This window comes from Zootoca vivipara, chromosome 11 (genome assembly GCF_965207765.1).
Source record: "Zootoca vivipara chromosome 11, rZooViv2.hap1.1, whole genome shotgun sequence".
In the NCBI taxonomy this organism is placed as follows: domain Eukaryota; kingdom Metazoa; phylum Chordata; class Lepidosauria; order Squamata; family Lacertidae; genus Zootoca; species Zootoca vivipara.
Genome location: NC_142594.1, coordinates 57,973,411 through 57,986,260, shown reverse-complemented (window position 1 = coordinate 57,986,260; position 12,850 = coordinate 57,973,411). Strand labels below are relative to the sequence as shown.

The window sequence follows — 12,850 nt, the reverse complement described above, 5'->3', positions numbered from 1 at the left end:
CCCCCAAGGGCCCCAGTCCAGCCCTGGGAGTCCGCCCGACATCCATGGTCACGCTTGCACGTGGACTTCGCTGGCCCCTTCCAGGGAAAAACATTCTTCATAGTGGTGGATTCCTACACCAAATGGCTGGAGGTCGCACTGGTACCATCCACTTCTACGGCGGCAGCCATCCGGGTACTACGTAAGCTGTTTGCGACCCACGGGCTCCCTGACACCCTCGTCTCGGACAATGGAACCGCATTCACGTCAGAGGAGTTCCAGACCTTCACAGCGCAGAACGCCATCCGCCACATCCGCTCAGCACCATTCCACCCTGCCACCAATGGCCAAGCGGAGCGCATGGTGCGGACCACCAAGGACAGCCTCCGCCGCATGACACAAGGGGACTGGGAATACCGCCTTGCCGCATTTCTTCTAGCACAGCACAGCACCCCAAGCACAACGACGGGCCGGAGCCCAGCTGAATTACTAATGGGCCGGCGCCTTGCAACTAGACTGGACCGACTTCACCCCGACAGAGCTCAGGATGAGGTAGTGGTGGGGAAAGGCAGGAACCCCCGGACATTTGTGGCCCAGGACCCAGTGTATGCAAAGAATTTTGGGGCAGGCCCAGCATGGGTACCCGCCACAGTCACCAAGGTGACCGGTCCCGTGTCGTACGAGGTACTAACGGAAGGGGGGCAATGTTGGCGCCGCCACTGCGACCAGATACGGCGACGATTCCCAGGAGGAACCCGGGAGGAGAGCGGGACAGAGGGGTCCCAAGGGGACAGCAGGGCAGTGAGGCCTGTAGAGCGAGAGGGGTGGGCAGAGGAAGCAGAAGCAGTAGGCACAGAGGGGCGCCCCGAGGCTGGAAGGACACCGGAACCAGAGCTACAACCTAGTGGTTCAGTGGCGCCAGACCAGACAGCCCCGGCACAGCCAGCAGCCTCGGAACACGAGCCAGAACCAGAACCCCTGACCAAGGAACACCCCAGGCCACAACGCACACGGAGGCGGCCAGCAGACCTTGGGGACTACGAATGCAACTTCCCGGGCAGGACTGGAACTTAGAGGGGAGGGGTGTTATGTACTGAGCTGAATCCTAGAACAATAGGATTCAGAATCAGCGGGAGCTACCCAATCCAACTCCAGGTGGAAGTGAATCCGCAACCTGATTGGCCTGCTGGTGCAGCCAATCAGGCGGCTGGCAGAAGTGAATCTGCTACCTGATTGGCCTGTAGGAGCAGCCAATCAGGCTGCAGGCAAAAGTCAATCCACAATATAATTGGCCCACAGGTGTAGCCCTGAAGTAGCCAATCACGCAAGGCCCATTGTGTAAATAATGTATATAAGCAGATGGTTTTGGGAAAAGAGCCATTCGTCTTCTCTTCTCCTCCTTGATGACTATGAGCTGAATAAAGAGCATGAAATTCACTCTTGACTCCGAGTATATTTCACCCCTGTTCTTTTTTCATTCCATCCGTCCTTATCGCCCACCAGTCCCCTGTACTCCACTTTGTACTCCTTGATAGCAGCTCCAATGACCTTTGGGCTCTCCTAGACAATACTGATTTTGGAAGACTCAGCAGTTCTCTCTTTCGGTTTCCCAGGAGGGCTTGTAGGAAGTGTCTGTACAGATCCACTCGCATCACTAGTCTCACTAAGTCCTGGTTTGCTCCTAGCGGTGTATCGAAACTGGTATTCTGAGTCTGGCCTCAACCCTTTCACTTGGAATGTCTCCTGACTGTTGTCTGTATTCACCATCTCCCAGTTTCCTTCTCCTGCAATCTTGCATTCTACCTGATAGCTGGCGATTGAAGCCCTCCCATACTCAGCTGGTGGAAATGTCAGCTGCACACTCTCATGTCTAATTCGGCCAACCAGGGGAGGGAGAGGTTTGGAGGGCAGCTCAAAGTTGCTGTTGACCATCTCTCCATCTTCATAGAGGTAAATGGAAGCCCCTGGGTTGTCCCTATCTGGGACAGAAGCCACAAGGAACCGGGTCTTCCCATTGGATTCATTGATTTGGGCAAAATCAACAATGGACTTGGCCGCTTTCCGAGCATTTCTCAGTCTGTCTTTTTCCTGAAACCAGGCATTCCACTCCTCCGGTGCATTTTGGACTCCTGTAGGATCTGCTGATCGTTTCTGAAGAAAGTGTTGTAAAGTGGTTAAAAATGGTTCCTCATCGTGTAAAGAGGTGAATGTAAATGAGACAACAAATTCATTCTGGTGGTTAAGCACTACCTCTTCCAGTTTATTCTGGGAGGAGATGGTTTCTATCCCACTGAGGATATCAAGGTAAGACTTGACCATGTTTATCTCTCGTTCCTTGGTGTCCAAAAATTCATTGAGTCTTTGGCCATTGAAGGGTGATTGATTTATGGATGTTAAGATGTCCACCAGAACTCTTCCCCCCCTCCCCGGATCAAAGGCAATATTCCTGCCAGATCTTGCTGGAAAGTCTGCCTGTGTTGCTTGCAGAAATCCTGGAATCTCTTGATTTTCAACTTTATTTCTGGGAAGGTGGTAGCAATGGGATTGGTAGACAGATCATTGCATCTCATATCAATTTCGCTCAGTTGCTCCATGACGGTTTGGGCATCATAGACAAGTGCTAAGCTGATCTCACGTAACATCTTAGCTGCTTTGGAATCCAGCTTGGTCAGTGGGTACAGCCAAACTCTGACAGGCACAGCCTTGTCCCCATTGGTACCCAGCATTTTGGGCAGAGAAGTGTAGACCTTCATGGCATCTTGAAAAGTCACGGGATTGCTCTCCAGAGAAAAATCTCCATAGAACTTGCAGTTGAACTGATTGGCATGGTTTCTTTCCTGGTCGTTCATGTGGATGGATGCCTCGCCTTCATTAGTGACCATCTTCTTTATCATAACTTTGAGACTTCCTTGTATGTCTTGCATGGACTCGGAAGAAGAGACATTTCGGTCAAACACAAAGAAAGCCTGGGCTCCATACAAGATGGCAGTGACAACATGGGTGGCTGTCCCATGCTCAAAAACTGCTGGGTAAGAGACATTTTGGATTCCCAAATGGCTCATGGTCAGATGTGAATACTTGGTGGTAGCTTTGTACTGCAGAGTGACTCTGGCCTGTTGCTTGGACTGCTTGGTGTCTTGAAGGTACTTGGCTGACCCTTCCACTTTAACCAATCCCCCCAAAAAGCTGGCCTTGAGCGATGCTGAGATATTGAGGGCGGAGGCCTTATCATCGATGGAGTCGGAAGCAATGATCTCAGATTCCGTCTTGGGCTGGGGTTTGATATCCAGGTCCTTCTGAAGAGAGTCATGGTCCCAAAGGGTGATTCCTGGAATCAAACAGAGAAACAACCACACAAGGCTTTAGTAATGTTCAGATAAATATCAAGCCCCTTTGTCCAAAACGATTAAGCCTGCATAGGGAAATAACTGAGTTAAAAGTGGCAACATAGAGCCATCGTTCAGGGAAGTTTTTAATGTGTGACATTTTAATGTATTTTTAATCTGTTGGAAGCCACCCAGAGTGGCTGGAGAAACCCAGCCAGATGGGCGGGGGTACAAATAATTTATTATTATTATTATAATTATTATCATTATCATTATCATCGTTGCCCAGGATGGGGCACACATATCATTATCATCCCCGGTTCAGCAGTTTTGTGCAGCTTTGTAAAGGTTTCCAAAATGACTCCTAAGCTGTTTGACCAGAGATGATTCAGGGTCTCACCCACACCTTCCCTTGACCTTTATTTTTTTTTGTATCGTGTGCCAATTAATTGCACCAGGGTCCGAGAGCTTTTCTCGTTGCTCCGTTGCTGTGATTGCAAAAACCCGATCTTAGCCACTGAATCAAATCTTATTAGATGCATGGATAATCCAAAGAGAGATTGTGCTGAACCAAGCTTCAGTTACTGGCTGAGATGGGCTTTTGCAAGTCACAGCTGCCAAAGAACAAGAAAAGCTCTCGGACCCAGGGATCTGTACACCAAATACAGGTCAAGCGAAAGTATGGATGAGCCCTCATTTCTACCTTCTCAGAAGAAGGACTTGTTTCTCTTCACAAAAGAGCATAGGGAACCTCTCTCCTGTTCCCCATTTTGATATTCTATTTCAACCAAGAATCCCCTTTTGATAAGCACCACGGCTGTCAGAGAACTTCAAAATCAGAGGTTTACCGAAGCCTGAGCAGAAAAATTCCCCAAGTCCTTGGAAACATCTAAAGCCCTTTTAGTGATGGTTCTCTTCTGTTTAGGAAGCGAGCAATACATGGTGAAAAAAAAAACTATAAAAACCACACATGGAGGGCAGTGAGGAGGTGCTTTCTCTCTAGCATGTGCTTGTGATGCAATAATAATAATAATAATAATAATAATAATAATAATAATAATAAATTTATTTATTTATTTATACCCCGCCCATCTGGCTGGGTTTTCCCAGCCACTCTGGGTAGCTCCCAACAGAATATTAAAAACACGATAAAACATCAAACATTAAAAACTTCCCTAAATAGGGCTGCCTTCAGATGTCTTCTCCTTGACCTGATGGGAGGGTGTTCCACAGGGCGGGTGCCACCATGGAGAAGGCCCCCTGCCTGGTTCCCTGTAAGGTTTTGTTCACACCTGAGCAAAAGGTGACCACCCTGGGACGTTTTTGCAGGTGAAAGATGTTTCCTGAGGTTTGCATCCACAGGTGTAGTGGGACCCTTGAAGCTAGAAGAGCCCTCTGCTGCTCGTAGCCCCTTAGAAACCTCATGGAGGAGCAGGTTGTTCCGGGAGCCTTAATGCTGCTCAGCTTGCACAGAGCACATTAGAAGCACATGGCTTACCTCAAAGAATCTTGGGAACTGGTGAGGCCACCAATTGATGGGAGGACTTTGCAGGGAAGGGCACCTCAGATGGAGGCCTGGACCAGCAGCAGGCTCAACCTCTTGCACCCCTCGAGCGAGGCAGAGGCTGAGGCCCACTGAGGTGCCCCCTCTGCCACCCGAGGCAAATTTAGGGGAGCATGGCCAGTTAGAATGGAACACAAGAGAGGGGCCGCCAAATGTTGGTGTCACTGAAATTTGAGACCCCAAGGCCCGCCATTGATGCCACCTGCCTACCTGATGAGCTGGGTGCCCAAACAAGGGTAGGAAAGGCAGCATCAACAGCAGGAAGCCACCAAACACAGCTAACCACAAGGAAGCAAGTGGACCCAGGATCTCAAGGCCGCCTCTTCTCCATTGAACTAACCCAGACCCTGAGATCATCACCTGAGACCCTTCTTTGTGTGTCCCCTCTGCAAGAGGCCCAGAGGGTGGCAACACGAGAACGGGGTCTTCTCTGCAGTGGCTCCATTTGTGGGATGCTCTTTCCAGGGAGGTTCGCCTGGCACCATCATTACATGTCTTTATAACCAGGCCTTTGGCCTCAAACTACCTGTGGCCTTTTAAAAGAGAGGTGTTTTAACTGTCTCTTTCCCTATTGTTTTTCATGTATCTTTGTGGGGTTTGGGCAGGGCCGTCTTAAGCATATACGGCGCCATGGTGCAAAGCTCCCTCCGCCTCCCCCCCCATTTCCCAGAGATTTTGTAGGGAGGACAGCGCTGTCAGCAGGGCTGGAAGAGGCAGGCAGCGGCTGGAGGGTGGCTCCTCCGGCGGGGAAGAGGCGGAGGCTGGACGCGGTGCCTCCTGACTCAGCTGGCCACTTCATGCCGCGGTGGCCATGGCAGACGGAGGCTCTGGGCGCGGCGCTGCTTCACCGTGGCATGGCGGAGGTGGGCGAGGGTGGCGAGCTGATGCCGGGAGGTGCCGTGTCCAGCCTCTGCCTCTTCCCTGGCGCCCTCCAGAACTTGGCGCCCTGGCGCCCCGCACCACTAGCCTCTATGGGTAAGACGCCCCTGAGTTTGGTGGGGGTTTTTGGTTGGTTGTAAGTTGCTTTGAGTTGCCTTCGGCTACATAAAGTGACTAACAAATTTAATAAACATCATCATCATCATAAGTGATGCCTCTTGCCACAAACACTGGTTTGTTGGAATAAGCTGCATCCCCTCCAACATTTTTCCAATGAAAATAGAGACATACTACCATACCCTCCAATATGACTCTCATGAAAATAGAGGTTTTTGACCTTTTTGAGCCTACGACTCCCTTGACCAACTACATTTAGCTGGTGATATATCACAATGTTGAAAACCAGACATCGCTCAGCCCAAACTAGGCATGGTTAAGAGCTCCGTTCATTTCAATGAGCCTAACTGTAGTTACATAATTTATTTCATTTATTCCTAAGTTCACTGTTCACCATAAACGGGTCACAAAGCCGTTGACAGAACTATCAACAAAACCATTCCATCAGTCCTATAACATGATATATAAAACAACACATTAAAGGACTGTAAAAGTAGAGATTTTGCCAAAAACGCTTTCAGGTCATAATTCAATTTTAATGGAGTTAAGAGGGACAGATAATTCATCGTTTAGATGGAGAATGAATGAAGGGTTATTGGAAAATCAGAAAATTATTGAGAAAGCACAAAAGACCCTACAATATTATTTTGAATTAAATCTGAAAAGAGAAACGGAGATAGAAATAGTATGTCCTGTTCCTAAATGGACAAATTATTGAGCAAGTGAGACATATATACAGTGGTATCTTGGTACTCAAACGCCTTGATTCCCAAACGCCGAAAACCCAGAAGTGTTCCAGTTTGCTAACGTTTCTCGGAAGCCAAACATCCGATGCAGCTGTCAGCTATTGTTTCTGCACCTGCACCAATCAGAAGCTGCGTCTTGGTTTCCGAACATTTCAGAAGTTAAATGGACTTCCGGAACGGATTAGGCTTGGTGCTTTTGCTTTTGCTATTTATTTTGCGTTTTTGTTTTTAATAAAAGCCCCCCCCCTCCAAACAATGACTATCATCAGTGCAGGTAAGAAAAAAAATTTTTTTTAATCCTCTACAATACTATCTTATTTATTTTATAGTACAGTACATTGATTATTGCTTTCATTTTATGGACCAATGGTCTTGTTGGATAGTAAAATTCAAGCTAAACTGCTGTTTTAGGGGTTGTTTTTAAAAGTCTGGAATGGATGAATCCGTTCAGCATTACTTTCTATGGGAAAGCACGCCTTGGTTTTGGAACGCTTTGGTTTTGGAACGGACTTCCAGAACGGATTAAGTTTGAGAACCAAGGTACCACTGTACAATACATTTAAATCAAGCCCCCTAGTCCTGGGAAGTTCATTTTGTTATGGGTGCTGAAATTGTAGCTCTGTGAGGGTAGAAGACAGTTCCCAGGATCCTTTTTGGAGGGTGGGGGCGCTTTATGTCCCTGAAGTCTCTCCGTATTTCCGCATGAAATACCATCTTCTGCCCCAGACGTCCCACCCAAAGTGATCCCCATCTCTGTGCCAGCTTTACCTGGGATCAGGGAGTCTTTGCGGCAGTCATATAGCATTCCCAGCTGGAACGGGCGGCCCAGGGCTGGGATGTCAATCGTGTTGTCTGTTCCTGCCATGGCGCAGGTCAAGCTGCTCTCCCGCTTTCACTTCCCTGCAAGAAACAGGAGCTGTAAAGGAGCCAGGGCAGACTTTGAAGCACAAGAAGGACTAGCGACACCCAGGGCCGGTGGGTCCATTTAGGCGAACTAGGCAGTTGCCTAGGGTGCCAAAACGGAGGGGGCGCTGGCCAGCCTGCCGGGGGGGGGGGGAGGAAGCCTGCTCTTCTGAGAGGCAGCGGTGGGATGAGTGCCCCAAAAGGATCCTGTCGCCACCTCTTGCAGGGGCGGCCACGTCTCCCTTTTCGCCGGCTCACTGTGGGGCGGGGGGAGGGAAAGCGGCCCAGACGGAGCCCTCCCTCGCCGCTCGCCCCAATACACGACCCTTTCCCCCATACATTTTTTCTCTACAGCAATCCTGTGAGGTAGGTTCGGTGGAGAGGTTGCAATTGGCTCAAGGTGTCTCTATTTTCACCCGAGAAACATTGAGGGTATAAAGGAGGGCCTGCAATCTGATCTGATCTGATCTGAGTTCCCCAGCAGGCGCTGTCCAAGGAGGGTCAGGGTGATACTTGTTACTCATCCATTTAGGGCTTTGGAGGCCATAGCCAACTTCTTGAATGGAGCTGGAAGCAAAGTGGGGATTGTGGGAGTGATTCTGGGATTGATGTCGGCAAGCCGCATCAAGCCTGGCAGGAGAGCTGTCAAATGTAAAGGTTATCGCGTGCAATGCTGGCAAGCCACATTGTACGTTGGTATAAGCACACACGTATCTATAGGTTGGGTCATTGGGACAGAGCAGGGCAGCAGGTCACCGCAGGACTGGGCAGAGGTGGGGAGAACAGGATGGAACTGGTTTGGGCAAGTTATAACAGGGGAAGCAGGTCCAAGCCAGAGAGGTTGAACCCAGGTCGGGAGGAAAACAATGGAATGGGGTAGAGGTTTTGGGAGGCTAGCAGCAGTCACAAGATTGAGGGGAGGGGGATGTGTAAAGAGTGCACATGTGACAAGGAGGTGTTTGAGGGATACGTGAGGATCAGGCACTTCCCTTATGGAGGGAAAACTGGGTGTTGGCAGGATGTGACACATGGGGAAGTTCCACCTTTTCTGGGATGTCCTGACTGTCATTGGAGGAAGACTGCACTAGTTGTTAATGATTTACTTGGTTACAAAATCTCAATAAAAGGGGGCTCCTGCTTTTGCTCTGGGTCACCCCCGGAATATACTACCTTTGTGTTGCGTCTGTTTGCCACCTCAACAGGGGATCACCCATCGTAATTTGGGAAGCCTGCAGGCAGGATTGGAGCGCAAGAGCCCAATCTCCTCCTGGTGGCCATCACAGACTCTTGTGGAAGGGAGTTCCATAGTTCTAATTATGAAAAAAGTGCCCAAGAGAGCAAGATTCTGCCCGGCTGGCTTCTCAGCGAGACCGGAGTTCCTGCAAACATACATTGCAGGGAAATGCTGCTGCAGCTAGGGCTGGGGAATATATCAATATATTGTCCAAAATGGGTTTGAAGTCCATATTGTGATATCGGTTTCATAATTTCTGACCTGACGTGTGTGTGTGTGTAATGCAAAAATCACAATGTGGGGGGAAACCGTGAAGCCATCCAATGCCTTTACATAGCTAGCTCCATCCTTATTTCAGACATTGTGATATGTTGGTATATGGCAATATTTAGCTGGTGGTGTATGTGGGAAACCAGATATCTCTCAGCCCTAGCTGCAGCTGCAGTCATTAAAATGCAAGTTTATTTTTTATAATTTTTTAATGAGTTTTTTGGGGGGAAATTATACATATAAAACAAAACGATTTCCAACACTGCAATACAGAGTTCTTTCGAACCCTTAGACCTCCTTCCCTTAATTAAATTTACTGCATCTTTTACCCTTACCTATCTATTATATAGATAGATAACGCGATATGAGCACCGCAACCCCAGAGTCGGTCACAACTGGACCTAATGATCAGGGGTCCCTTTACCTTTACCTTTATCTATTATATAACAATAATTACAAAAAATATTCCACATTACAAGTGTCTTTACATCCCTGCCAAAGACTTTAACTGTTTACAGTGGTCTATTAAATAAATTATGAATTTACTCCAGTCTTTAGAAAACACTTGATCTCCCTGGTTTAAAATGCTCCACCATCGCTCCTCCAAGGAGCAGAGGGGAAATGCCAGAGAGCGGCAGTGGGGTTAGGAAGGCACCCTCGACCGAGACGGACTCTTGCTCCATCTTAGGCCTCCCCAAAGCCTGGCAAAGATGAGCACATTTGCTCCAATTGGGCTCAAATCAGGATTGATTTGTTGACTTTCTTTAAATAAAACAAAAAATCAGCCATGACAAAAATTAGCTGTTTTTTTACTTATTTACTTAGATATGTATTCTGTAGTTGAATGTGTATTGTAGTTGACCTTTGTAATGTTTTATTTTGAAATCCTTAAGATAATATTTTAGTTTTCTGTTAATTATGTTGCTTTGACTGTATACTCTATATTTGACTTTCTTCAGATTGTTTTGTTGGTGTTTTATTGGTGTTTTAATATTCTGTAAACCGCTTTGAGATTTTTCTTAAGAATATAAAGCGGTATAAAAAGGTAAAGGGACCCCTGACCATTAGGTCCAGTCGTGACCGACTCTGGGGTTGCGTGCTCATCTCGCATTATTGGCTGAGGGAGCCGGCGTATATCTTCCAGGTCATGTGGCCAGCATGACAAAGCCGCTTCTGGCAAACCAGAGCAGCACATGGAAACGCCGTTTACCTTCCCGCTGTAGCGGTTCCTATTTATCTACTTGCATTTTGACGTGCTTTCGAACTGCTAGGTTGGCAGGAGCTGGGACCAAGCAACGGGAGCTCACCCCGTCACAGGGATTCGAACTGCCGACCTTCTGATCAGCAAGCCCTAGACTCTGTGGTTTAACCCACAGCGCCACCTGGGTCTAGAAATGAAATAAATAATAAAATAATTTACCCGCCACCTTTTTTCCTCCAAGGCGCTCAAGGCGACCTGCCTGCTTCTCCTCTCTCCTCTTTATCCTCACAACAACCCTGCGAGGAAAGTTGGGCCTGAGAGATGGTGACTGACTCCAGTGAGCTTCATGGCTCTGTGGGGATTTGAACCCTGGTCTCCCGGGTCCTGGTCCAACACTCTAACCATTGCCCCACACTGTCAGCGTCCTCTTTCAGTATCCCAAATTGAATGGATAATAGCCGACACACAAGAGGAACTGCTGCAGACGGTGAGCATTTCTAAGCAATACTTTCCCTCCTCCTTTCAGGTACTTACCACCAAGGCTGTGGAAATCAGAGGAATCTCCTGTTAGCCTCAAGATTTTTTCGCATCCTCTTGAGGAAACCTACAAAAGACGTGTGTCTCCTCTTCGGCCCAAGTCTGTTTCAAGGCACACAGACCACTTCTCCTTTTATCTGGTTGATAATGAAAGTTTACGTGTAGGCAAAAAACATGCCTTGCCTGAGAAGGAAGTTGAGAGGTTGTGGGAACTAGCTGCAGTAGTCAGCATTCTGGCCCCCAAAAGCCTCTAGCGGGCATCTGCCCACAAGGCTTAGCCCCTGCCCTGGGGAGTACATGGGGAGTACATGATGTTTCCATGCGGCATCCATGAGCTTTGGGTTCCATTGACCCAAAGGAAAGGATGCTGCCTCCCTTCTTCCACCGAAGAATTTTTAAAACATCTCTTCTGCGCAGAAGTGCTCTAACACAAAACAGCTTTTATCTGGTCCTACGGGAGGCAGTGATGGCAGCCAATCTAGATGACTTTAAAAGAGGACTGGACAAGTCCAGGGGGAGGGTGTTTCTTATGTTCTTTTCTACGTTCTTATGAGACTGGGGGGGGGGTGTAGTCCCTTCAAACTCAGGAGGAAGAGGCCGATTTCCACGAAGTGCTGCTGACCTGGAAGAACCTCTCAACTTCCTTCCTCAGTTGAGCAGATTTTCATTGTTGTATTGTTTCATTGAGATTTTTGAAAGGACTTGTGGCCACCGCAACAGTGTTATTCTGAAACCAGTTCCAAAAGGGGTGATGATGGTTGCAGATGTTCAGAGAGTCCTCCATTACGTTCCAGTCACCAGTTGGGTGCAGGACATAAGCAGCAGAGCGTACTGTGGTCCAAAAAGAGAATTAGCGGACTCCTTCCTTTCTAACAGGGAGCGCGGGCCTGAATGAGAGAGCTTTGGTACGTGGAAATTGCTATGGGAACCATTTTTCATGGTTAGGTTGACCTTCCCTAGTCTGGTGCTACTGAAACAGACTTGGTCGCCCTGATAGCAGACGGCAATGTTAATGTTAACAGTACAAGATTAAAACTCATCAACATCTATGTGTCCGGAAATGCTTGCCTGACAAGCATATTTTAAGCAGGAGCCCAAAAGGGAACCGTGAATGTCAAGAGGCAGAGAGGAATTTCAGGGAAGAAGTGATCCTATTCTGACAAGAACACCAACTGGCTCTGAGAGCAGCATTCATCTGGAGTCTCTGGGATTGAATGGTCTTGGGAGGATCCTTGGGAGAGACAAGGGGGGCTTGAGGACTTCATAACCTAGTACACCGTAACAGTAAAGGCAGCGCTTTTTCTCTAGAAAAGAGGTGCCAGAACCTCACCGCCCCCACACGCTGCGAGTCCTTCCACGGCAGGCTCTTGCTGCACTCATAGCAATAGGGATGAATGTCTGGTTCTGTACTTAGGCAGGAAGAACCAGATGCACAAATATAGGATGGGGGATATCTGACTTACCTGCAGTACATGTGAAAAGGATCTCGGGGTCTTGGTGGACCACGAGCTTAACATGAGTCAACAGTGTGATGCAGCAGTAAAAAAACAACAACTCATGCTGTTCTAGGCTGCATCAACAGAATTCTACTGCCCAGATCAAGGGAAGTAATAGTACCACTCTATTCTGCCTTGGTCCATGGGGTCACCTAATACCCCAGAGGACAGGATCACACTTCAAAATGACCATGACAGATTAGAAAACTGGGCCCAAAGCAAACAAGATGAATTTTAACAGGGAGAAATGTAAAGTACTAGGCGGGAGGCATGGAGCAGGGCCAGTGAGGGGGACAGCCTGAGGCCAGGCCAGACTGGGTCCTGCTGCGGCAGGGCTACAGTTGCTGCCCTGTGTTGAGGTTCCTCAGCCCTGGTAGACACTGGCACTGTGTGTGCGTTTTCTCACGTTTAAGAAATGCTTTTATCTAAATTACTACAAAAAGGGAAAGGAATAGGAGCAAACATGAGCAGCCTTGTCTTGTAAGCTTGGCCCTGCTCTTCTCCCTTTTGGCAGCTTCGAGTTTATTCCAGCCACACTGTCTACCAAATCTGCAACTGTTTCCGGCAACCCATTAATAGCCCGGCCAGCAATCTGGCT

At 48.3% G+C, this 12,850-nt stretch overlaps 1 protein-coding gene across 1 annotated transcript; it reads right to left on the bottom strand.

The window, feature by feature from the left end:
• Window positions 1-1,445: 1,445 nt before the first annotated feature.
• LOC118092044 (verrucotoxin subunit beta-like) lies at window positions 1,446-12,282 on the bottom strand. The gene is given in 4 exon segments (XM_088654390.1): window positions 1,446-2,390; window positions 2,393-3,307; window positions 7,380-7,511; window positions 10,754-12,282. Coding segments are annotated over 3 exon segments (1,863 nt in total). The 5' UTR covers window positions 7,477-7,511; window positions 10,754-12,282; the 3' UTR covers window positions 1,446-1,539.
• Between the last annotated feature and the right edge of the window lie 568 nt (window positions 12,283-12,850).